Source organism: Ranitomeya variabilis, chromosome 5, assembly GCF_051348905.1.
Source record: "Ranitomeya variabilis isolate aRanVar5 chromosome 5, aRanVar5.hap1, whole genome shotgun sequence".
In the NCBI taxonomy this organism is placed as follows: domain Eukaryota; kingdom Metazoa; phylum Chordata; class Amphibia; order Anura; family Dendrobatidae; genus Ranitomeya; species Ranitomeya variabilis.
In genome coordinates, this window is record NC_135236.1 from 71,218,770 (window position 1) to 71,242,976 (window position 24,207).

The window sequence follows — 24,207 nt, forward strand, 5'->3', positions numbered from 1 at the left end:
TGCGTAGGCAATTACCCTTTCCTTGCCTTTCTGTACCTGGGACAGTACTGCTCCCAGTCCCACGTTGCTGGCATCCGTGTACAGCACAAACGGTTGGTCATATTCTGGGTAGGCCAGTACCTCATCTCCCATGAGAGCCAAATTCAACCAAGCGAAGGATCCCTCCAGCCTGTCGTTCCAGTCAAGCGGGGTGTTCTTTCCCTTAGTTTTCTTAGATTGGCCCACTAACAGGTCTTGTAGTGGTGCGGCTATCTTGGTGAAGTCTTTAATAAATCTTCTGTAGTAGCCTACCAATCCGAGGAACTGTTGGACTTCATGGATGTTACTGGGCTTCGGCCAGTCTCTGATCACGGTGACCTTGTCAGGGTCTGGTGCCACTCCTTCGGTGCTTACCACATGGCCCAGGTACTGTACCTTGGATTTCAACAGGTGACATTTAAATGGTTTTACCTTTAGGCCAAAGTTGGACAGAGCTTCAAACACCTCGGCCAGGTGTTTCAGGTTGTCTTTATTAGTGATGAGTGAATATACTCATTACTCGAGATTTCCCAAGCACGCTCGGGTGTCCTTCGAGTATTTTTTAGTGCTCGGAGATTTAGTTTTTTTCGCCGCCGCTGGATGATTTACAGCTACTAGCCAGCTTGATTACTTCTGGGGATTCCCTAGCAACTAGGCAACCCCCACATGTACTTATGCTGGCTAAAAGCTGTAAATGATTCATCTGAGGCGATGAAAACTAAATATCCGAGCACTAAATCAGCCTCGGGCTCCCGGTACCCGATCTCTGCGCTCTGGCTTACAGGAGGCCCACTCGCAGCCTCCTTGAGCCCTTAATCTCTCCTCTGCTCCTTTCCTTTCACTGTCTGCTCTAGACTGTCTGACTTCTCCTCCAGACCAGGATCTTTATTTAGGGGAGCTGCCCTGAAACAGGGTTTTGAGCTCCCCCTCCTGGCCTGGATTCAGAAGGTGTTGTGTGTGTGATGTTACCTGCCAAAGAGATCCCCCTTGTTTCCAGGCATAGCGCTACCCTCCCTGAGAGGAAGGCCGCACTACTATGGTACCCGAACTCCTGGGGTGCCACAATAGCATATGGACTCCCCAGTCATTACGTTCTTCCCTATCCTGTGGATAGGCTATAACTTGCTAAGTTGGAACAACACCTCTAATACAAGGGACCAGGTGCGACTGCTGCATATCGTACCCCTGTAGCCATATCCCCTGGATCAAACCAAAAACACAGATGTTGGAGTATGTTGAAGTGAAAGGAGCTAAGTTGCAGTACCCAGAATGGACGAAGGGTACGAAGCTGTGCTCTTGTGATTTTGTACATTGTGTAACTGCAGTCATCACAGAATCTGCAAACAGCTGGGTATTAAGGGTACCAGGTATTGCCCCTCTCCGATCAGACATTGATGACCTAATAATCCTTTCAATATCAAGGCTTCATATCCATATCTCTCATCTCTGAAGGCAGTAAAGAGACAGCTATTGCTACACGCAAATATCAAAATTAGTGTCCTTAATAAAAAAAAAAAAGCCCCTTAGCATCTCCACACAGTTTATGGCCTCCTTGCAGTTAGATGCCCCACACACATTAATGCCCCCAAATATCCCCTTACACACTGCATGATGCTCCTTCATACACATTGGGTGGTGGCACTGTCGGGGCATTATACTGTGTGGGGAGACTGTGGGGGCATTATAGTTTGTAGTGGGACACTAGAAGCATCTCAATGTGTATGAAGGGACGTCCCCAACAGTACCCTGCAACACAATAATGGCCCATACACAGTATGATACCCCACCAACACAATGAGTATGATGCCCCCACACAGAGTGTAAAGTGCTAAGGTAAACTGAAGTTGCACCCTGATTAGTTGCTACAAGCAACTACTCCAATTTTTCATGCACTTGTAAGGCCTATTTTTACCTCCATATGTATTCAACATTATAAGGAGATATATGGATCCGACAGAATAATATTGGGACGTGCTTCACCTAGAGCCAAATCATGGCTGGTAGCATGCCTCCCAACTGTCCGGGATACAGTGAGACAGTTCAGGCTTTGGGGAGCTGTGAGTTGAAGTTGGCGGCTTGTACTGATTTAATCTCTATCCTTATCTGTAGGATGAAGATGTTATTCGATATAGTGGTAGAGCGGGATAGGTTCCGCTCTCCTTTCTAACATCTAAGGCTTGATGTAGGAGGTGTAATGATTCACTACATCACGCCTGCTGTGCTGGGCCACAGTTGGCACAGAGTGATCATCTGCTCAGTTCATTCTGATTATTGAGCTGTGTGGAGTCACTGTGGGGGCATACGTTGTGGGCATCATTTTTCAATGGGTGATATGAGAGCATAATATTGTGTTGGGGGCACTGTAGGGGCATTATACATTGTGGGGTAAATCGTTGAGGCGATTATTATTTAAAGACGGGACTCTGGGAACATCATACTGTGTGTGGGGATGGATTGTGAGGGCTTCATATTGTGTGGGGGATGTATTGTGAGAGCATCATACTGTGGGTGGAGGATACATTGTGAAGACCGTACTGTGTGTGGGGGATACATTGTGAGCAGGGCCGGACTGGCCATAGGGCAGTTCTGGCAAATGCCAGAAGGGCCGGTGGCAGTAGTGGGCCGCTCGAGTGTGCCGCTGTCGGCACACTCCCCACGCTGTCGTGGCACACTCCCGGCCCCGCATTCAACTATACCGGCGTCATAGACGCCGGTACAGTTGAATGCAATGATGGAGGAGAGAGCGTCTGTCTGCTGACGCCCCCTCTCCCATCATTCCCCGCTCTGCCTGCCGCTGACACTGCGGGTGCGCGATGACGTCATATCATCGCGCACCTGCTGTGTGACCGGGCGCCGGGCAGATTGCATCTGCTGAGGCCGGAGCCAGGAGCAGCGCGGGGCACGAGGAGAGAGGTGAGTAGAGTGTTTGTTTTTTTTTATCAATGAGTGATGACTGGATTGTGGAGCTGGGGGGGGGGGCTGCCTGCCTGCATTACATTTTATGGGGGCTGCCTGCCTGCATTACAATCTATGGGGGCTGCCTGCCTGCCTGCCTGCATTACATTTTATGGGGGCTGCCTGCCTGCATTACAATCTATGGGGGCTGCCTGCCTGCCTGCCTGCATTACATTTTATGGGGGCTGCCTGCCTGCATTACAATCTATGGGGGCTGCCTGCCTGCATTACATTCTATGGGGGCTGCCTGCCTGCATTACATTCTATAATGGCTGCCTGCCTGCATTACATTCTATGGGGGCTGCCTGCCTGCATTACATTCTATGGGGGCTGCCTGCCTGCATTACATTCTATGGGGGCTGCCTGCCTGCATTACATTCTATGGGGGCTGCCTGCCTGCATTACACTCTATGGGGGCTGTGCTGTATTACATTCTATGGGGGCTGTGCTGCATTACATTCTATGGGGGCTGTGCTGCATTACATTCTATGGGGGCTGTGCTGTATTACATTCTATGGGGGCTGTGCTGCATTACATTCTATGGGGGCTGTGCTTTATTACATTCTATGGGGGCTGTGCTGCATTACATTCTATGGGGGCTGTGCTGTATTGCATTCTATGGGGGCTGTGCTGTATTACATTCTATGGGGGCTGTGCTGTATTACATTCTATGGGGGCTGTGCAGCATTACATTCTATGGGGCTGTGCTGTATTATAGTCTATGGGGGCTGTGCTGTATTACATTCTATGGGGACTGAGCTGTAATGCTGGATACAGCTGTAATTATATGTTATATAGTCGTGTTACACTCCCCTCACTTCTTGTAGCCTACAAGTGTACAAAGATATTATACAGTCACCATGCGACAAGTGGGCCTGTGTGACTTCAAATGCCAGGGCTGAATTTTAGTCCCAGTCCGGCCCTGATTGTGAGGACATCATACTGTGTGTGGGGGATACATTGTGAGGGCATCGTACTTTGTGTTGGGGATACAATGTGAGGGCATCATACTGTGCGTGGAGGATACATTGTGAAGACCGTACTGTGTGTGGAGGATACATTGTGAGGGCATCATACTGTGTGTGGAGGATACATTGTGAGGGCATCATACTGTGTGTGGAGGATACATTGTGAGGGCATCATACTGTGTGTGGAGGATACATTGTGAGGGCATCATACTGTGTGTGGAGGATACAATGTGAGGGCATCATACTGTGCGTGGAGGATACATTGTGAAGACCGTACTGTGTGTGGAGGATACAATGTGAGGGCATCATACTGTGCGTGGAGGATACATTGTGAAGACCGTACTGTGTGTGGAGGATACATTGTGAGGGCATCATACTGTGTGTGGAGGATACATTGTGAGGGCATCATACTGTGTGTGGGGATACATTGTGAGGGCATCATACTGTGTGTGGAGGATACATTGTGAGGGCATCATACTGTGTGGGGGATACATTGTGATGGCATTGTACTTTGTGTTGGGGATACATTGTGAGGGCATCATACTGTGTGTGGGGATGCATTGTGAGGGCATCATACTGTGTGGGGGGATACATTGTGAGGGCATCATACTGTGTGGGGGGATACATTGTGAGGGCATCATACTGTGTGGGGGGATACATTGTGAGGGCATCGTACTTTGTGTTGGTGATGCATTGTGAGGGTATCATACTGTGTGGGGATGCATTGAGGGCATTTTACTGTGTGTGGGGGCATCATACTGTGTGTGGGGATTCATTGTGAGGGCATCATACTGAGTGTACAGACATCATACATAATACTGCATGGGAGCTATTAAAGGGATAAGAAAAGGTAGAGACTGTTTGTTACCATCTCTACCTTTTCAGTCACTATATACACCGTTTATACAGCACTGGAAGCACTAATGGCGTTTCCTCCTCCAGACCTAGTGGTCATGTAGTCCCTGTGTATAGGGAGGAAGCACAAGCTGCTGGGTCCTAGGAGACCCAAACAGCTCTACTCTGAAGGCAGGAGGCTGGATTTTCCCTGTAACTGGGGGTAATATACCAGTTACAGGGAAAATCGGATAACATTTTTTTTTTCATTTTTAAATGAAATGCCCCCAAAGCTCTTTTATGATCTTACAAGTGGCTCGATGTGTGAAACAAAGAGGAAATAAATATATAAATAAAAATGCGGAATAAAAAAAAAGCCGCCTCCAATCCAAATTGCTCTTACTAGGCCCCTCCACATAGGAAAAAAAAAATCTAATATATATGAAAATAATGAAGGATTGGAGAACACATTTTAAAATGTATTTTAGTGGTCCCTTGTGGTCATAAAAATCATGTGAAAAAGAGTTTTTATTTTCCTACTGATATTGTCTAATATTGCCCCCAAAATTTAAAACAGGATAAAAGTATGAAATGAGGGTTAGAAGTTCACCAGATCTGTCTCCGACATATAGTGCGATACTATTCCGCACCTACGTACGTGATATAGCAGAATAATGTTATATGTGGCTACTTTGTGGGGTTTGGCCCATTCAGATAATTGGATCTGACCTGCAATATCAGATGCCACCTATGGACTGGTGTGGCGCTGTTTTTCAAAGAAATAGTCAATGTTTTTTTTTTCTAATCCTACACAATCCCTTTAACCTGTTGTCATAGGGGTGTAATATGTAAAGCCGCCTTCTCCCATTTCAGGTTCCTACTTCAGCGTCCAACGACATTGTAAGATGGGATTAATGAGAATTAGATAAATGAATTGACCCATTTGATTATAAATGCAAATCAATAGTTTGTTTTACTGTACGAGGCTCCATGTAATGGATCAGGAATCATTAGAATGTGTGCGGCCGGCATTGTAAAGAAGACGAGCGATCAGAGATATAAATGAGATCATTGTTTAAGTTATAAGAAAAATCAATGTGTTGCTCTGGAAAGACACAGAGACCCTCATAAATTAGCAAAAGTGCGCTGAGTCGGGGGGACGCCTGGCTGTGTCATTCCTCGCTCCATTTCATTCTCTCTTCTCAGCCCTCTGACTACTATCTACCTGCATGGCCCCACACACACCCCCATGATATTCTTGGATTTTTTTAAAAGGCACTTTGATAAGAAACACCTAAAGTGCTCATCTGTATGCATACAAAACATTTACATATTTAAAGGGCATCTGTCAGTAGTATGAACCCTCCTAAGCCATCTACATAGGCATGCAGGTTTCAGAAAGTTGAATAAAATGATACCTTGATATCTGCGATCTGATATTTTATTCCAGAGAAATCCATGTTTTTCCTCAATATGTAAATGAGCTGTTAAGATCTATGGGCCGGACATAGATCTCCCCGAGAATCTACCTCCAGAGCTTATTTTGAAAGAAAGGGGGCTGAGAAATGTGAGATATCTAGATCAGGGAAGTAGACTGTCAGTCACTATATGTCTCACACTGGTAACACCCCCTTATTCAAAATAAGCTCTGAAGGCAGATTTCCGGGGGGATCTATGTCCGGCCCATAGATCTTAACAGCTCATTTACATATTATGAAAATGTGGATTTCTATGAAATAAGACATTGGATCGCAGATATGAAGGTATAATTTTATTCAGCTTCCTATGACCTGCATGCCCATATAGACAGCTTATGAGGGTTGATTCTACTGATAGATGCCCTTTAACCCCTGGAGAAGGCAGTCCATTTTTGGTTTTGCCTTTTTTTTTTCCACTCCTCCCAAAAGTCATGACTTTTTTATTTTTCTGTTCGCAGCAAGGTACCGTACTTTTTTTTTTTTTGTTTTAAAGAGATGAATTGTAGTTTTGTAGTATATCCAAATCGCTGTTACTAGTTCCAGCCCCATAAAAATAAAAAATCGAAACGTGTCCAAAATATAAAAGTAATTGTTACAGAAAGGGGAATACATTTTAAAATGTATTTTAGTGGATCTTAAAAAAAAAAAAAAAAAAAAAAAACATGGAAAGCAGATTTTTATTTCCTTTATTTTTTCCACTGATATCTCCTGATATAGGCAAAAACAAAATGAAATGAAAATGTAAAAAGCCCCCCAAAGAGACACCCACTGTAATATCAGGCAACCTGATTCTTGAGAGGAGTATGATTAAAACAATGCCAAACTTTATTTTTAATCTTTAAAAATTTGTAAACAAAACAACAAACAAACAAAAATGTTTGGGTGTGTCACCATGTTCTAAGATCCGTAAGTGTTTGATTTTTCCCATCTAGAACCTCTGTGAAAGTTTTTTCTGGTACCATTTTGGGTACATGTGATGTCGTAATTGCTTTTTATTGCATTTTTTTGTGGGAGGTGTAGTGATTGTGTAGAAATCGCAGGAACACGAGATGCCGCCACGGACAGGAGGCAGACCAAGAGTTAAGGGCTTTTTATTAAACAAATGCTTTCTACGAAGAGAATGAGGGATAGTAGGAATGGGGCAGAACTGAGAAGGAGGAAGGATGGGTATGGGCGAGAGATAGTTCAATATGAAAGTGGTGGCACTTATCAGACTGATGTCTTCTGGTATACAGAGTTTCAGGGTTCCAACGGTGGCACCAACGGCTGTGGCGCGTGATGTCTCAGGGTTGTCTGCGGCAGGCAAGAATCCAATGGTGGCATCGTCAACAGCGGCACTTGACCTCTCGACGCAGTCTCTAAGAAGCGAGTAGATTTCCCGTACCCAACTGTGTCTGGCACGGTACTGAGTCCAACGTGAGGTACCGCCGGAATTAACTCTCACTCCGCGGTGTGTGCAGGTCCTTGTTCAACAGGTACTGGCCTGGCCAGGAGTCCCACTCGGTGTCCTACTAACGGCACGGTCTGTGGTGTCGGCCTGGCGAGGAGGGTGGCGGGAACCTGTCAATTGGTCGCCTACCAGTCAGGGACCTTTCTGCCGAGGGTCTGTAGGGGCGGCCTGCGCAATCGAGCTGGTTTGACTGCACAGCAGCCACAGTGCACATCCTGCCACTCCGCTTTTCCACGCGAGCTCTGTCACTTTTTCCCGCGCGTAGCGCTAGATGGCCCCGCCTCGCCTAGCCCAGTCACATGACCCGGTTCATCCAGCAATCTAGATCTTCCCCCCCGCAACATGGGTGACAGCCCTGGCAGTTCTGGAATCGGCGTGTAAAATGTACCCCTGCTTTGGTACTCCTCCTTACAATTGAAAAATAGCAATTCTGGCATATCAACTTTATTTTTGTTTAACGCTGTTGATCCTATGGGTTAATTCATAGATCGGACGTCTATGATATTGATGATATTTATTTTTTTTAAGTTCTGCGTTTTTCGATGGAGAAAAGCGGGGTTGTTCAAATTGTTTTATTTTTAACATTTATAAAATCTCTTTTTTTAATCACATTCGAGGAACTTTTTTGGTCCTTCTGGAGGACTTGAACTTGTGATAGTTTGTTCCCTTCTCCTATATCATGCAATACTGTAGTAGTGCAGAACATAGACCAAATATCGATCTCTTATAAAGCCCTGCCTGTGTGTACCAAGATGGCAGCGATGGCAGTTTTACGAAGGCCCACGGCTGCAATGGGTACACATCTACACCCTGTGAGTGCTTTGCAGTTTGGGCTTGGGCAATGGGCAGAGATAGATAGCGGCATCCAAATTGTTATATATCAGTGATTGGAGCCAACCTGCACCTTCAAATTATGAAGCGGGCTCAGGTCCTAAATCTGCTTCAGACACCGAAAATATATTATAGATCTTTAAGGAGATTCGAGACAGATATGAGAATGTGAACAGGCCAAAGTCTGATACCTCCGTACACTTAGATGACAACAGTGGTCTCTTTACTAAACCAGGATTCATCTCTGTCTCAAAGTTCATCCAGTTTTTCGAGGCCCGGTGCTCAGACGGTCAATCCTTCATTATGATTTCATACTTCAATTCTCGGGAGGAAAAAACTGCTGGTGACAAAAAAAAGTCGTTCTATTCATCCTGTAGCTCTAAAAAATGTTTTGACTTCCACCCAAACATTGCGTTAAACCCGCTGATGGAGCAGAGGAGTGACTGGTAGCTCCTGGGCCCCTACACAGATCCTGTAACAGGGGCCCTCACCTACTTGTGCTATTATTCTTGTGAAGCAGAGGGACGGTTTGTTGGCCTCAGACACTAGGACCCAAGTTTGGCTGTTGCCCCTGCACCACCTAGCAATGGCCTTATCTGTGACCCTATACTCAAATTCTACCCTGCTCTTCCTTGTGCTTTCATTGTTTTATTAAACAATTGAAAGCCCCCCCATACACATTGGACAGAAGTCACCGATCTTGGCAGGCTTGGCTGACAGTCTGTGTTTGGGGGTCTCCCATCCACCCACCACACATAATGTCAGGGCAAGTACGGATTATGTATGTTCAATTTCTTCTTTTCAGCGAGATAAGCCGCCCCCAGAGGAGTTGGCTAACACCTGTCTATTGTGTTTGGGGTCCATAAGGAACTGATAATCAATCTACACAATCATATATTAAAGAATATTGATGCCTTTGTCAGCCATTTATTATTTTTGCATTTGGGTTTAGTTACTTTTTTTTAACCATTTGGCTTCTACATCCTCTCTGCATCAGTGTACATAGCTAGTTAAAAATGAGTATGGCTAGGCTCATACTTGCATTTCATCCTTTGTTAGGAGGCTCCATCCCAGGGTTTGTAATTTTCACAAAATGAAAGGCCTTTGTCTCTATTTTCCTTTCAGTAAAATGATGGATATCCTAACGGAAATCATACGAACCCCATTTTAGTGAATGGGGTCTAATACTTACCGTTTGTGTCCATTGTGGGACAGATCCATTTCCTACAATAGTTTTCTATATAAAAAATGCTCCTAGATATCTCTAGACTTACTAATAACTCGATTACTGAGCTCATTCTGACAGCAGGATCTCTTGTTTTGATCACTCTTCCACTGATCACACTTCTAAGATAATATCCAACCACATCCAAGTTCAGTTTAACTTTGATGAGCTCATAAATCAGCACAGAGGAGTTCAGGATAATAAATATAGGAGTGACAGACTCTGCTGCCATATGAGCTCACTGTTGGATTCACTGTTCATTCATTGTGCAGTCAGTTATGTACGGTTATACATAGAGGCTGTAGAAGTCAAATGATCTAAATGTGTTAATAAAAACCTAAGTAATTAAAAATTTGTTTTTAGCCCATAATGTGTAAAGTTAAATAAAAAAAATTGTAACCCAAGGTGTCCATATAATTTAAGTCAGTGGGTTTCCAGTTTTATGCAAACAAAATGTAATAATTGTGTAATGAAAGGTCCCATAACAAGTGTGTGTATATATATATATTTTATTTCTTCCCCACAGCTAATATTTTTGCTTGCTGTCAGTAACTGGCAGCATTATCTTTACATGTGAAGAGTAATTAGTGGACCTGATCATGGCCAACGGACATAAGTGGATGGCTTTTTACAGATTATCCAATCACGCTCATCTTGTGAGTTCGGCACCTGCGTCCTTTGGATAAAATAAGTACAAGTTACCAGGGCCTGGATGCACACGAGACGGTTTCCATTCGTGGCAGCTAGCAGCAATCTTAAAAACTGCAAAAGATTGATGCACAAAGTACAGTAGAAAAATTAAGCTGATGCCGCTGAAACCATCATATAACCTGATTTTGGCAATTCGACCCTTTTTTTTTTTTTTCTTCTCTGCAATATTCTTGAATATATCCTGATTTGAGGACAACCTGAATGAATTAGAGGTCTCCCTTATGTGGGTGCTTCCTGTGGGTATGGAGAGGTTTAGTTGTTTTCCAGACATTTGCTATTTTTGGCTATGGTTAGGCACACACTTCCTAAATTTGCATTAAATTCGAACAAAAGTTGTCACGATGCACAATTTTCTACATGAACCCAGATTACCGAAAAAAAAAAAAACGAAAAAAAAAAATGGATAGAAACAAAATATTTGCAGTTATGAACTTTATCCCTGCAAATATTTACAGACCCTTTAAGCATGTGCACACAATATCTTTATTCCGACAGGGCACCCTGTTTTCCTAGACTAATCCGTTTCAGGAATAAGCTGGCCGTCTTTTTGATGAAGCAACTTTGCTGGTGGTTTTGCAGTCGTTTTTTTTTTAATTTTTTGGTGCCTTCATTTGTTTTTTATTGCCTTAACTTTAAGGAGCCAAACAAACCAACTGAAGAATGAACATATTATTTCCTTCCTGCTTTACAGTTTCCGAACCTGAAAAAGTTTAAAGAAGCAATGAAAGACTGAACGTGTGCACAGCAATGTCATTTTTACATAATTAATGTGACGCTATTCACTACTTACGGACAAGTCGTGAGCTGGGGAAGTCAGGGAGTCTGAGGTCAAAAAGCCAGGAGGATACATCATAAACAAAGGGGTGAGGAAAAAGCATATTCGGGTCACATTCCGGGGTCAGAATTCCAAGAAAGTAGTGGATCAAGACAAAGAGGCTAGGCAAATGGATAGTCAAAAGCAAATCCAAGATTGGTGAGCAAAGATCAAAATACAAGTACACAAAGCACAGTGCAAAAACACACCAAACTTATCAGACCTACAACTGGCAGAGATAAGAGGCAGACAGACATCTAAATATCATTCCAAACAGGAGACACCTGTAGGAAACCCAGCACGCCCTGGAACTGGTTGGCCGACTGGACTGTCACTCGCCACACTGACAGCTCGGCACGCCCCATCCTCAGATTGGACGGCTGAGTTGTCTATCCGTTTTGCCAATTTTGCACTCTTAACAAGGAGAAACTTTACCCATTAGACCCTGTGTTAGTGGCCTCTCACCCAAGCAAAATTTCTCCTGCTTTGCACTGATAAGAGATAAACACACAAAACCAGTGTCGTCAAATTCAGTTTCTGGTTTGGCTTCTTGTTTTTATCTTAAGTCACGTGGCAAGGCTTGTTAAAGTCAATAGGAGAATAGCTATGGGCTAATCAACAATGAAGTCACTGGACAAGATCTTCAAATGAAGGAACATTTCATTGGCGACAAAGACACGGCTTGTACATAATTTGGTCTTTTCTCTGATAACATACGGATGCGAAGCTTGGACTATAAAAAAACAAGACAAATAAAGAATATAGTAAATGCCTTCGAAAAGTGGTGCTGGAGAAGGATGTTATCAATACTATGGATAGCAAGAAGAACAAACAAATCAAGCCAGATATTCGAATTTGATATCCTGTTATTCGAAGCAAAGGTCATCAAGCTACACCTTACCTAATTTGGACTCCTCATACGAAGAGAGCAATCACTAGGGAAGGACATAAATGTCGTAAGAATAGAAGGAACAAGGCAAAGGGGAAGACCAACAACCCGATGGCTTGATACAATCAATGGCAGCGAAGACCCTGGTGGACCTACCTAGACTTGCACAATATCGATTTTCCTACAGAGCATTCATTCATCAAGTCGCCATGGCTCAAGATCGAGCTGAGGGCTGTTAAATAATAATAATAACCATGATGAGACTTTCATCTCTTTTAAAAAATTTGCCTGGGGGAGACCTTGCTGATGCAATATAACTACCTGGTGTCTTGTTCCTGTGCTCAGTCTTGTATGTATGGTGTGTGACCTGTGTAGCAGAGTTTGGCTGTTCCTCGTCTAGTTTTAAGCTGCCTACACAGCTGTTTCCATTTCAGTTAATGACATTTTCAACGTACATATGAAAATGATGATCATTATCACCTATTTAGGAAAATGGGCTGCCCATACACCTGACTCTAATCCTACAAAATGTAGGCCCTGAATTTGTGTAAGTGAACATGGAATTGATGTTGTTTTAAAGACAAAGGGTTTGATAATATCAAGATAACAATGGAGAAAATCCTGGTGGACCTACCCTATGTTTGCACAAGATCAATTCTCCTACAGAGCGTTCATCATCCATCAAGTCGCCATGGCTCGAGATCCAGTCAAAGGCCTTAAAATAATAATAAATTGACTTTTAGGATTGCTACATTCAATAGGCGGCAGTAGAGTTTGTGTGCTCTTGCTCTCTGAAAAGTCTACTTGCACATTCAAAATTCCCTCAGGAGCATTCCAATGCCTATAAGTCTCCTTACACCAACTGGGCACTCCCCACAAGTTAAAACGTTATTCCTTAGATTCAATTCTGATCTTTTATGTGCCTAAAGGTAGGAGCTTTAAGAATAGTGCAAAACTTGATATGCGTAGAACTTCTTTCATTGTTGCAACCAGAAATAATTTTGATATTCTGGAGATCTTTGATCTCAGGGACCATGTCTTTAGGTGGTAGTGAACATGGTAGTTTGCTTATGTGTTGTCAACAATATGCCCCAACCCAGGGTTACCAGGATAAGCACACAGTGACCAAATTGTGACAGACTACATTAGCTGATTTTATGTATATTTGTGTATTTCTGAAAAACCCGTAGAAACCTAAAAAATGCCATGGTCTTCCCGTACGAATGAAGAAGCTATGGCAGATAATGACATGTCATAGAAACTTAGTGACCCCTTTAAGTTAGTGAAGTTGTGGTATCTGAGATCGAGAGGCAGGGGTCACATTTATCTCCCCTCCTGTCTTCCATAGTTAATAAATTTAGCTCTAGATTAAAAGTATTGATCGTGTCAGCGACGTGATAAATACTGTAAGGGAGGGAAATAAAAAGAGGTGTGCGGAGTACGAGGTGCGTGTGTAAACACTATGTGCGAGATATGGACAGATAGGGCCGTGTTTATAATGTGAATTACTAGGAATTTACAGTTATAAAACTTGACGTATATGCTTTCATGTGGTTCATACGGTTCATGTAGCGTTACACAAACACCCTATTTATGACATTAATGGCTGGACCGTGCAATGAAGGTAATTGTCACCATCCGCTTTTCATGTCTCCCCTATTTCCTCATAGATTGTAAGCTTGTGGGCAGGACCCTTATTCCTCTTGGTATCTTTTGATTTATGTGATTATTGTTATTCTGTAATGTCTTTGTCTGTAGCAGTCCTCTCTAATATGTAAAGCGCTGGGGAATATGTTAGCGCTAAAGAAATAAAATTATTATTATGGTTACACCTACACTGATAATTCTGGTATTTATAGTGCACTCCTAGAGCCTTTGCACGTATGTACAGTACATATGACATGGACTTCATGCTGAACACATGAACTGTATGACTGGTGTTCCTTTGACCCACCAAAACGACAATATTATAACAGTCACCCCCCATCTCTAGAAAACATATGTTCGGCCGCTATCAATTTCATTGTAACCTTTGCCGATGATATTGTCCATACAGAACATATCAGCACCATTTACAGACAGTTGTTTAAAGAACCCTGAAATCCCAGATGAAGCATTTGCGAAACGCGCGTCGGGTGTGTAGGGTGAGCGACCTCCACATTTTTCTATTACGGCACTTATAGAATTATTTCCCTGTATTTCAGGTTATCAATCTGTCTATTACGATTTTATTTTTCGTATCTATCATGTACATTTGCTACATTAGTACCAAGTTTTCTACTCATTCCCTTGTATATTTTCTTGGGGAGAATACTCTTCTCTGTATCCATATTCCACTCGATACATTGCTGGCTCACCTTCTACTGTTTATTTTTTTAAATTTTTGTTACCAGGAGTCTGTGTTTGTTGACATTTTACCATATACCGTATCGATTTTTTGAACATGTTTAATAAAAGCTAAATGCATTTTTTTTTGCATTGTATGGGTTCATTTACACTGTTTGTATCAAAAATGGGTCCCATTCTCATCCAGATAAGTGGTACGATTTTTTTTCTTGTCCTTATGCTGTCCATATACAATCCTTGTTTTTTTTTGTTAGCAGCTATTAATCTATTACAGGACCATTTTCAGTTTCCTATGGTACAGGATTGTAATATATCTATAAAAATCTGATGCCAAACTGAAGGGCATCTGATTTTTTTCACACACCCATCAGATTTTGGAGTGAAATCACAATATCCTGCCAAATACAGCTGAATAAAAAAAAATGTACAGATCTGAGCTGCCTCATTGAATAACATTGACCCGAATGCAATCCCTTTTTTCTCCCATTGCAGTGCTTTTGTTTGTATGTGATGACATAGCAGCTGGCACCTGTTCACACTCACTTCATTTTGTTGGGAGGTTCTGTTCCTCTTTGTTCCTAACTTATGTCCCCCCGGTAATAATGGTGCAGATTTTCATTTCCGCATACTGGGCGCATAACACAAAACTTCTCCTTTTTCTCCTCTATGACAGTAGTTCTATGGTAGACGCCCATTTGGTTGAATACAAAATTTCCAGACTCATTATTCACGTGCCTAATTTTGGAATATAAGGGAGCAGAAAAAAAAGAAAAACTATTCCAGAATCAGTGAAACAGCGGCAATTGGAGGAAGTACTTTAAAAAAAATAAAAGTATTTGAAAGTTCCTTTTAAAGGGTCAGTTTGGACTTTTTGAATTCCCAGGGAGCATTGTATGACCTATGAGGGCAGGTACATACAGACATACAGACTCACAAAAAGCTGCATAGTCTATTTCTATTTCTAATATAAAACCACTTAGCCTGGTGGGGAAAAAAAAGAGAAAGTGCATGTCATGTCTTTGTAGTGGATCCTTATGGAATGTGATCCAGACGAGGCACTGACCAATCAGAAGGCTGTAAAAACCGCTTAGGGTATGTGCACATGTTGCAGATTTCCTGCAGATCTGCAGCTTTTTTTCCCACGCAGAAACGCTGCAGATCCGCAAGTGATTTACAGTACAATGTAAATCAATGGCAAAAAAAAATGCTGTGCTGATGGTGCAGAAAGATCTGTACAGAAAACGCAGCAGATTCAAAAAAGGACCATGTCAATTCTTTTTGCAGACTTGCTGCGTGTCTGCACCCATACCATAATAGAAATCTGCACAAAAATATGCAACGTGTGCACATACCAAAAAAAGCGCAGATTTTGACCTGCGTTTTCTGCCAAGAAATTCAGAATCTGCGCAGAAAATTCCACAGTCAAATCTGCAACGTGTGCACATAGCCTAAGACTACCAAAACTCTTCAAAAAATGAAAAGTGAGTGAAAAAGTCCCTAAAGAACGGTACTTGTCCTTATGTCGTTTTCACTAGAAAACTTGTAGTCGCGAGGAAAAAAAAACTACATGTGCATATAAGTCTCCCTATGCCAACACGAAGGTCTCCATAAGGATACATTTTATCCCTTTTAGGCTATATGCACAAGTTGCAGATTTGACTGTGGGATTCTCTGTGCAGATTCTCCATTTCTTGGCAGAAAACGCAGGTCAGAATCTGCACCTTTTTAAGACCGGTAAGATCTAAAAAGGTTAGTGCCATACAGTATGGCGAGCAGCTCTCACCTTCTTCAGCCCTTATTTGTCTTACGCTTTAAATAGTAAAGGCCCCTGACATTACTTTGTCGCGTGTATGTATGTGTGTGTGTATATATATATATATATATATATGTATGTATGTATGTATGTATGTATGTATGTATGTATGTATGTATGCATGCATGCATGCATGCATGCATGCATGATGTATGTATGCATGTGTGTGTGTGTATATATATATATATATATATATATATATATATTGTGTGTGTATATGTATGTGTATATATATATATATATATATATATATGTATACATGTATGTATATATATGTATGTGTGTATGTGTGTGTATGAATGTGTGTATGTGTATATATATATATATATATATATATATATATATATATATATATATATATATATATATATATATATATATATATATATATAGCCATAGCTCAGTATATAGAAAATCATGCAGTATAGTGTTAATAGGTGTTGTATAGTTGCACACATTAGAGTGCTCTGATTCCATGCAGAATCAGCTGTCTCCTCTACAGTAGGGTGCAAGCAGACTTATTCTATTTATTTCTTTCTCCTTTAGACAGCTCTCATTCTCTCTACATTCAGCTGTCTCTTCTATAGTAGACTACTCCTAGTCTATTTACAGTCAGATGACTTTTCTAAATTAAGACTGCTTTTATTCCCTTCACGACTTTCTTTTCTTTAGTAGACTGCTCTCTCGCGTTCTCCATTCAGCTCCCTTCTATTCTAGAATGCTCTTATTTTCTTTCAGTCACCTGTCTCTTCTAAATTACTCTCACTCTTTCAACTTGGCTGTCTTATCTATATCAGGCTGCTCTCACTCTTTCCAGTCAGTCATCTCTCCCATTCTAGACTGCTCTCCCTCTCTTTCCAGTCAGCTGTCTCTTCTCTACTACACTTCTCTCTCTTTCCAGTCAGCTGTCTCTCCTATTCTAGATTGCTACCTTTCTTTTCAGTCAGTCTTCTCTCTAGACTGCTCTTTCCAGTCAGCTATCTCTCCTATTCTAGACTACTCACCCTCTCTTTCCAGTCAGCCCATTCTAGACTGCTTCCTTTCTTTCTAGTCGGCCATCTCTCCCTTTCTAGACTGCTCTCCCTCTCTTTCCAGTCAGTCGTCTCTCCCTTTCTAGACTGCTCGCCCTCTTTCCAGTCAGCTGCCTTTCCCATTCTAGACTGCTAATTCTCTTTCCAGTCAGTTGTCGCTCCTTTATTAGACTGCTCTCCCTCTCTTTCCAGTCAGTCGTCTCTCCTTTATTAGACTGCTCTCCCTCTCTTTCCAGTCAGCGGTCTCTCCCATTCTAGACTGCTCTCATTGTCTCCGCAGTCACCAGTCTCTCCATCACTAGTCTGCTCCTTTTCTCTCCCCAGGCAGCGCTGTCTCTTTCTTCTCACTCCCGGTTATAAACGCTCTTTTGATAGGCAATTATTTGGTACTCTATATTTTTGCGACTCTCTCGTGCGAGACTCTGATTTATGAACATGTCTGTGTATCTCGGCACCCCCTCCGACAGCACCGCTCTGTTAACCCATCTCTGGCCAGCGAGGGGCTCGTCCTATCTCACATATACCTGTCAGTCTAGGCCATCTCTTACCACAGGCCAAGGTGCCCCATGATTTGGCTTCCATGGTACCTGCCAATAATGTATCTGATACCGCCATAGAGGAGCTTAGTCTTCATGACTTTCCTGAGTCTGTCATTATATGTCATACTATATGATTTTTACATAGGACTGCAGGTAAAGCTTATGAGCTTCATTCACATTTACTGCAGGGTCATATAAAGAAACCAATTGAGCTCTGCTACATGTGTATGAAGTCCTATAGACAGTAAGAATAGGGCAGATTGGGTGGGCTGGCATCACTTCTACTTCCCTTCCTTAAATTCGCATTCTGCGTGCTAACTCAGGTCCATCTCCCCCACCTCCTTCTCCGCCAGCTCGCCCTCCCCTCCGTGTCTCTGTGGTATCCCTCTCTGACATCGCTCCAGACAGCTGTTAAACGACTTAATCTCTTAAAAATAGTTTTAATTTTCTGCCTCTTATTGATCGCCAGCTCCCAATTAATCAGCCGAGTGGAGTCGTGAGGGTGGGAGGGTCCAGGGTGCCCCCTAGGGCCGGTTGGGGGTTGGTGAGTTCACCTATGCACTTGTCCATAGCAAAGACTGCTAAGAACCCATGGACGCTGACTTTATTAACCCCTACCTTCCCTATTCCCATATTAATAACTTCTCTGTTTGTTTGGCAGGCACTGGCATCCATCTATTTCATACACAACTGTCTGCAAAATGTTCGGATCTTTGATTTTCAAGGTAAGAAAGTTGGATTTATGTAACGGGACTGTCACTTTATAGTGTGAGACGGAGGCAAAGGATGGCACAGTCACAGAGGAGGAAATAAACAAATAGACCCCCCTAAACTAATACACATCAGACCCTAGAACCCCTAAACTAATACACCACACCAGACACCCTAAATTGATACACACCAGCCCCCCTACAGACAGTAATGCAGACCATACACCCAACCCCCTAAATTAAGACATCACACACACTAGACCCCCTTAACTATTAAACATTGCACACCAGACACCCTAAACTAATACACACGAGACGTCAGACCCCCTGAACGAGTAATCATCACACACCAGACCCCTAAACTAATACACACCACGCACAAGAACCCCTGAACTAATACATACCGTACTCTAAAAACGTGAACTAAAATTGCACATCACACACTATACTCTCTAAATTAATACCGATCACACACCAGACCCCATATAGAACCCTCCTATGTAAATATGACTACAGACCAGGCCCCCTAAACACTCCTTGAATACTTGAATAAATATGACCCCAGATTAGGTGCTGTATAAACCTACTAAACAAGTACAGAGCCAATAAAAAAGCCCTCCTTAATAAACATGACCCCATGTAATAATGGAGCGCCCCCACACCGCCGCAGGGCCTAGGGGTACCCGGAGCCGGGCTTCTGGGTCTCAGTCCTGGGGTTGTCACGGTGGCTAGACCCGGTCCGTGGCCCTGTCTGTCAGTGGGGGACGTCCGGTGCAATAAGCGGTGATAATGGTGCAGTTGTGGGGTGCAAGTCGCGGTAAATAACGAGGAAACCAGGTTGCAGTCTCTTTACCTCTTTACTGAAGGTTTTGGAGACCTCAGTCCAGAGCGCTGTTAACTGGGTTGTCAGAGACCGGCCGGTCCAAAGGCACATCAGGAGTCCTCTTTACAGGTGGGAATCAGTGTCTACCTTCTAGCGCTGGGTGTTGTAGTTCTTCCCTGCTGAGCTCCCGGGATAGTTCTCACAACTGTTTCTGTCTGTCTCTATTTGTTCGTTCTCTTCGTCCTCCAGGTGATATGGTAGGACGCACCCGTATGACGGGGTAGGCCTGGAGTTCTTCCGGGACCCTAGAGTCGCCCCTCTCCCACAGCTGCCTCCGTTGTCTGCTTAGGTGTTAAGTGAGACAGCCAACCTGTAATTAGCTGTCCGGCCGTGGTTTGCAGTGTACTTAAAGTCTCTTACTTGCTCGGCGTTCCGGCCACCGACTGTTTGCGCCTCAGAAGGATGTTGCCTCGGTCTAACAGCACGACTCCTTCTGGTCCCAATACTTCTTTACTGTACTCCCGTTGTGCACTGGTTAGTTCTGCTCTGAGGAGTCTGCCAGGATCCCATCCCTGACAGGTCCTCTCACTAGCTCTTCCCAGCTACTTCTCCCTGTCTTCCTGTCCAACCCCCAGTTTTACCAGAGTGTGAGGAGTGGCCTACTAGATAGGACCACCCCCCCTGGTGGCCGGAGTGTGAAGTGTAGTGAGGTGTTACCTGGTCAGAGAAACTCCTTTAGTGCAATCAGACGTACCATAGCTCCCCATAGTGGCGGAGCCACAGTACTGCAACAACCAGGACTCTGGGGTGCTGCACTCCCCCCCGGTTAAATCCAGTACTCCGGGACTGGGAAAACAAGAACAATAATACATGTTAACAGAAAACACACAAATTTTTGAAATAGCATAACAATTGAACATAACAATGCTTCCCTTTACAGGAGGTGAGGATTCTTGAACGTTGCAAAAGTTAGGTCATGCACAGTTTATGACTCTCAGTTCAGTGGTTGAAACAGCGGGGACCCCGGGTAAACAAAGGGGTCCCCCCTTATGAAAGTTTTTGAGCAATTCACCGTCCATTACTCTATTGTCCATTTAAAACCTGTAACAAAAATACACACAAAAAACATTCTTAACTAGAGAGCAGCCCTTATTAATACCTCCAAGGTTTGTAGCGGAGGGGAGTTTGGTTTTGAGTGCTGCGTGTGGACCTTCGCAGCACAGGGGTTGCTATTGGCCTAACAGGGCCCGCTATGCTTGCTACCGCTGGTGTAGTGCACTGTCTTCTAGCTACACTTCTAGTGAGTCGGGGTAGCACTGGCAGGTTAGGGCTCTCAGAGCTGCTGCTATCAACAGTGGGTACAGCAGATTCACCGATAGCAGAGGGAGGATTTGTCGGTTCAACGGTTGGCATGGCTTCATCAGGTAAGGCTTGTTGAGGTAGTGGGGCCGGATGATCTGGTACCTCCATCGTTTCTGGCGGGTCCGGCTGTTGAAACATTACGACAGGTACCACAACGGCTTGGTTTATCTGAGTCCAGGACTGGGGAAAGTCACCAAGGACAGTATGGAACATTTTCTCCTTTTCCACCGGCGGGGAGATTTCTGGGGCCGTGCCCCTCTCTTTCAATTTATCGGGGCAGACCTTAAGGTGATCCCTGGATACCGCTGTCGAGGTCTCCCCTCTGTCCTTGCTGATGAGACAGACCTTAGTGTTGTCGAAGTCGGATGGCAAGATGGTATACGGCTCCGCTTCCCATTGGTCATCGAGCTTGTGTAACCTCCTCTTTCGTTTAAGCACTTGCTCACCAGGTGACAGGGGAATCGCAGGAGCGTGTTGATTGTAGTCCCTTTCCTGTTTCTGCCTAGCCTGGGCGAGACTTCTCTCTACACACTCCTGTACTTCGCGGTATCTTCGCTGCCTTTCTGTATCCCAATCTGCCTCCGGCGAGGTATCTTCGGGTACTAGGACCCCCATGTCCAGATCAACGGGTAACCGACTAGATCTTCCTCGCATCAGGTACGCCGGAGTACAGTTGGTGGAACTTACTGGGATGTGGTTGTACATATCCACCAGGTCAGGCAACTTTGTCGGCCACAGGTTCCGTTCCTCCACAGGCAAGGTCTTCAATAAATCGATTACTACCTGGTTCATCTTCTCGCACATCCCGTTGGTTTGAGGGTGGTACGGGGTGGTTCTGATTTTCTTACACCCGTACAGCTGGCAGAATTCTTGGAACACTTCCGCTTCGAATGCAGGCCCCTGATCGGTCAGTACTTTCTCTGGGTAGCCATGGGGCCTACAAAAGTGCTGCTGGAAGGCCCTGGCGGCAGTCCTAGCCGTTAGATCCTTGACAGGCACAACCACCAAAAACCTGGAGTAGTGGTCCACGATGGTAAGGGCGTAGATATAGCCCGACCGGCTAGGTGTCAGCTTCACATGATCCAGCGCGACCAATTCGAGCGGCCGTTTGGTGATGATAGGCCGCAGGGGAGCCCGTTGACTGTCACGGTCCTTCCTGCGCAGACTACATGGACCACACTCCCGACACCACTTCTCAATGGTTCTCTTCATGCCAATCCAATAGAACCTCCCTCGGAGCAGCTTCTCTAGCTTCCTCCATCCGAAGTGTCCGGCTCCATCATGGTAGGCTCCCAGAACCATGGGCGCATCTCGCCTTGGCACCACTATCTGCCACACCAATTCATGAGTACGTGGGTCGATGCTCCTCCTGCACAGCTTGCCATCATGGATAAACAGTTTGCTTCTCCCCTTCCACAGCTGTTGGGTTTCTTGTGGATCATCTGGGCCAGGGTGCAACCCAGCCTGCGTCAAGAGCTCCTTCACCTGACGGACCGCGGGGTCACTATCCTGGGTTTCTGCCCATCCGTGGTGGGGCAGGGGATTCAGCGTGGCATCCGGTTGGTTCTTGTGCCTGTTCTTCACATGGTGGGAGTTCTGAGTGGCTTTGGGGCGATGGAAGGCAGGCAGCTCCACCTCTTCAAGTGCCTCCGGGTCTTCTCCCACTTCTGGTAAATTGGGCATTCGGGACAGGGCATCGGCATTGGCATTCTGGTGTCCTGCCCGATATTTGATGGTGAAATCATAGTTGGACAGCCGGGCCATCCACCGCTGTTCCAAAGCCCCGAGTTTGGCAGTATCCAGATGCGTTAGCGGATTGTTGTCCGTGAAGACGGTGAATTTCGCGGAGGCCAGGTAGTGCTTGAACCTCTCTGTCACTGCCCAGACAAGGGCAAGGAATTCCAGTTTGAAGGAACTGTAGTTGTCAGGGTTCCTTTCCGTGGGACGGAGTTTCCTGCTGGCATAAGCGATCACTCTTTCTTTGCCTTTCTGGACTTGAGACAGCACGGCTCCTAGTCCCACATTACTGGCATCTGTGTACAGCACAAACGGTTGATCGTATTCGGGGTAAGCCAGTACCTCTTCTCCCGTCAGCGCCGACTTCAAGCAGGTGAAGGACTCCTCCAGCTCCCCGTTCCAGTCAATGGGGGTGTTCTTCCCCTTGGTTTTCTTTGGTTGGCCCACCAACAGGTTTTGCAAGGGTGCGGCCTTCTTGGTGAAGTCTTTAATGAACCTCCGGTAATAGCCTACCAGCCCGAGGAACTGCCGGACTTCGTGGAGGTCACTGGGCTTTGGCCAGTCCTTGATCACTGTGACCTTGTCGGGGTCTGGGGCCACTCCTTCAGCGCTCACCACATGGCCCAGGTACTGCACTTTAGGTTTCAGCAGATGACACTTGGACGGTTTCACTTTTAGGCCGAAGTTGGACAAGGCTTCAAACACCTCGGCCAGGTGCTTCAGATGGTCTTCGTAGGTTTTAGAGAAGACTATGACGTCATCCAGATATAGCAGCACGGTTTCAAAGTTCAGGTGGCCCAGGCAGCACTCCATCATCCTCTGGAACGTTCCGGGAGCATTGCACAATCCGAAGGGCATGTAGTTGAACTCACAGAGACCCATTGGCGTCGTGAAGGCCGTCTTCTCTTTGTCCACCTCCGCTACAGGAACCTGCCAGTACCCACTGGTGAGATCTAAGGTAGAGAAGTAGTTAGCAGATTTTAAGGCAGCCAGAGACTCCTCTATCCTAGGCAGTGGGTATGCGTCCTTATGTGTAATGCGATTCAACTGCCTGTAATCAACACACATCCTCATTGTACCATCTTTCTTTTTAACAAGGACTAACGGAGCTGCCCAGGGGCTACAGCTGTCTCTCACCACCCCAGCCTCCTTCATTTCCCGCAACATGTCCTTGGCACACTGGTAATGAGCTGGGGGTACAGGGCGATATCTCTCTTTTATGGGTCGGTGATCTCCCGTGGGGATGTGATGTTGGATCCCTTTCACCTGCCCAAAATCTGAGGGGTGTTTGCTGAATACCTGCTCGTACTCGTGTACCACCCTGTAAGCCCCCTGTATTTGATGAGATGGGGTAGAGTCAGTGCCCACATGCAATTCCCGACACCAGTCTTTCGAGTGCTCTGCAGAACCTTTGTTCTCCGCCACGTTTGACGGGACCAAGGGTTCAGGTGTCTGTATTACACTATTATTGACAGTGAACAGTTTGGCGAGCGTGGTATACTTGGTTAGGTAGACCTCCTCCTCCCCACAATTGAGGACACGTACGGGCACTCTCCCCTGACGGACGTCGACCACCCCCCGGGCTGTCAGAACAGTAGGCCTATTGTCTGAATATACGGGTTCTACCAAGGCCTGGTAGTCCTTACCCCTGAGGCCTATGGCTGCTCGACACC

At 44.7% G+C, this 24,207-nt stretch overlaps 1 protein-coding gene across 4 annotated transcripts in view; it reads left to right on the forward strand.

The window, feature by feature from the left end:
- LOC143774528 (inositol polyphosphate-5-phosphatase A-like) overlaps positions 1-24,207 on the forward strand; it is a 75,295-nt gene that overhangs the window by 31,683 nt on the left and 19,405 nt on the right. For all 4 annotated transcript variants that reach the window (XM_077262194.1, XM_077262192.1, XM_077262193.1 and 1 more), the window contains one exon: positions 18,564-18,627. In XM_077262194.1, the coding sequence (XP_077118309.1) occupies positions 18,564-18,627 (64 nt within the window). The remainder of the gene's footprint in view (positions 1-18,563; positions 18,628-24,207) is intronic.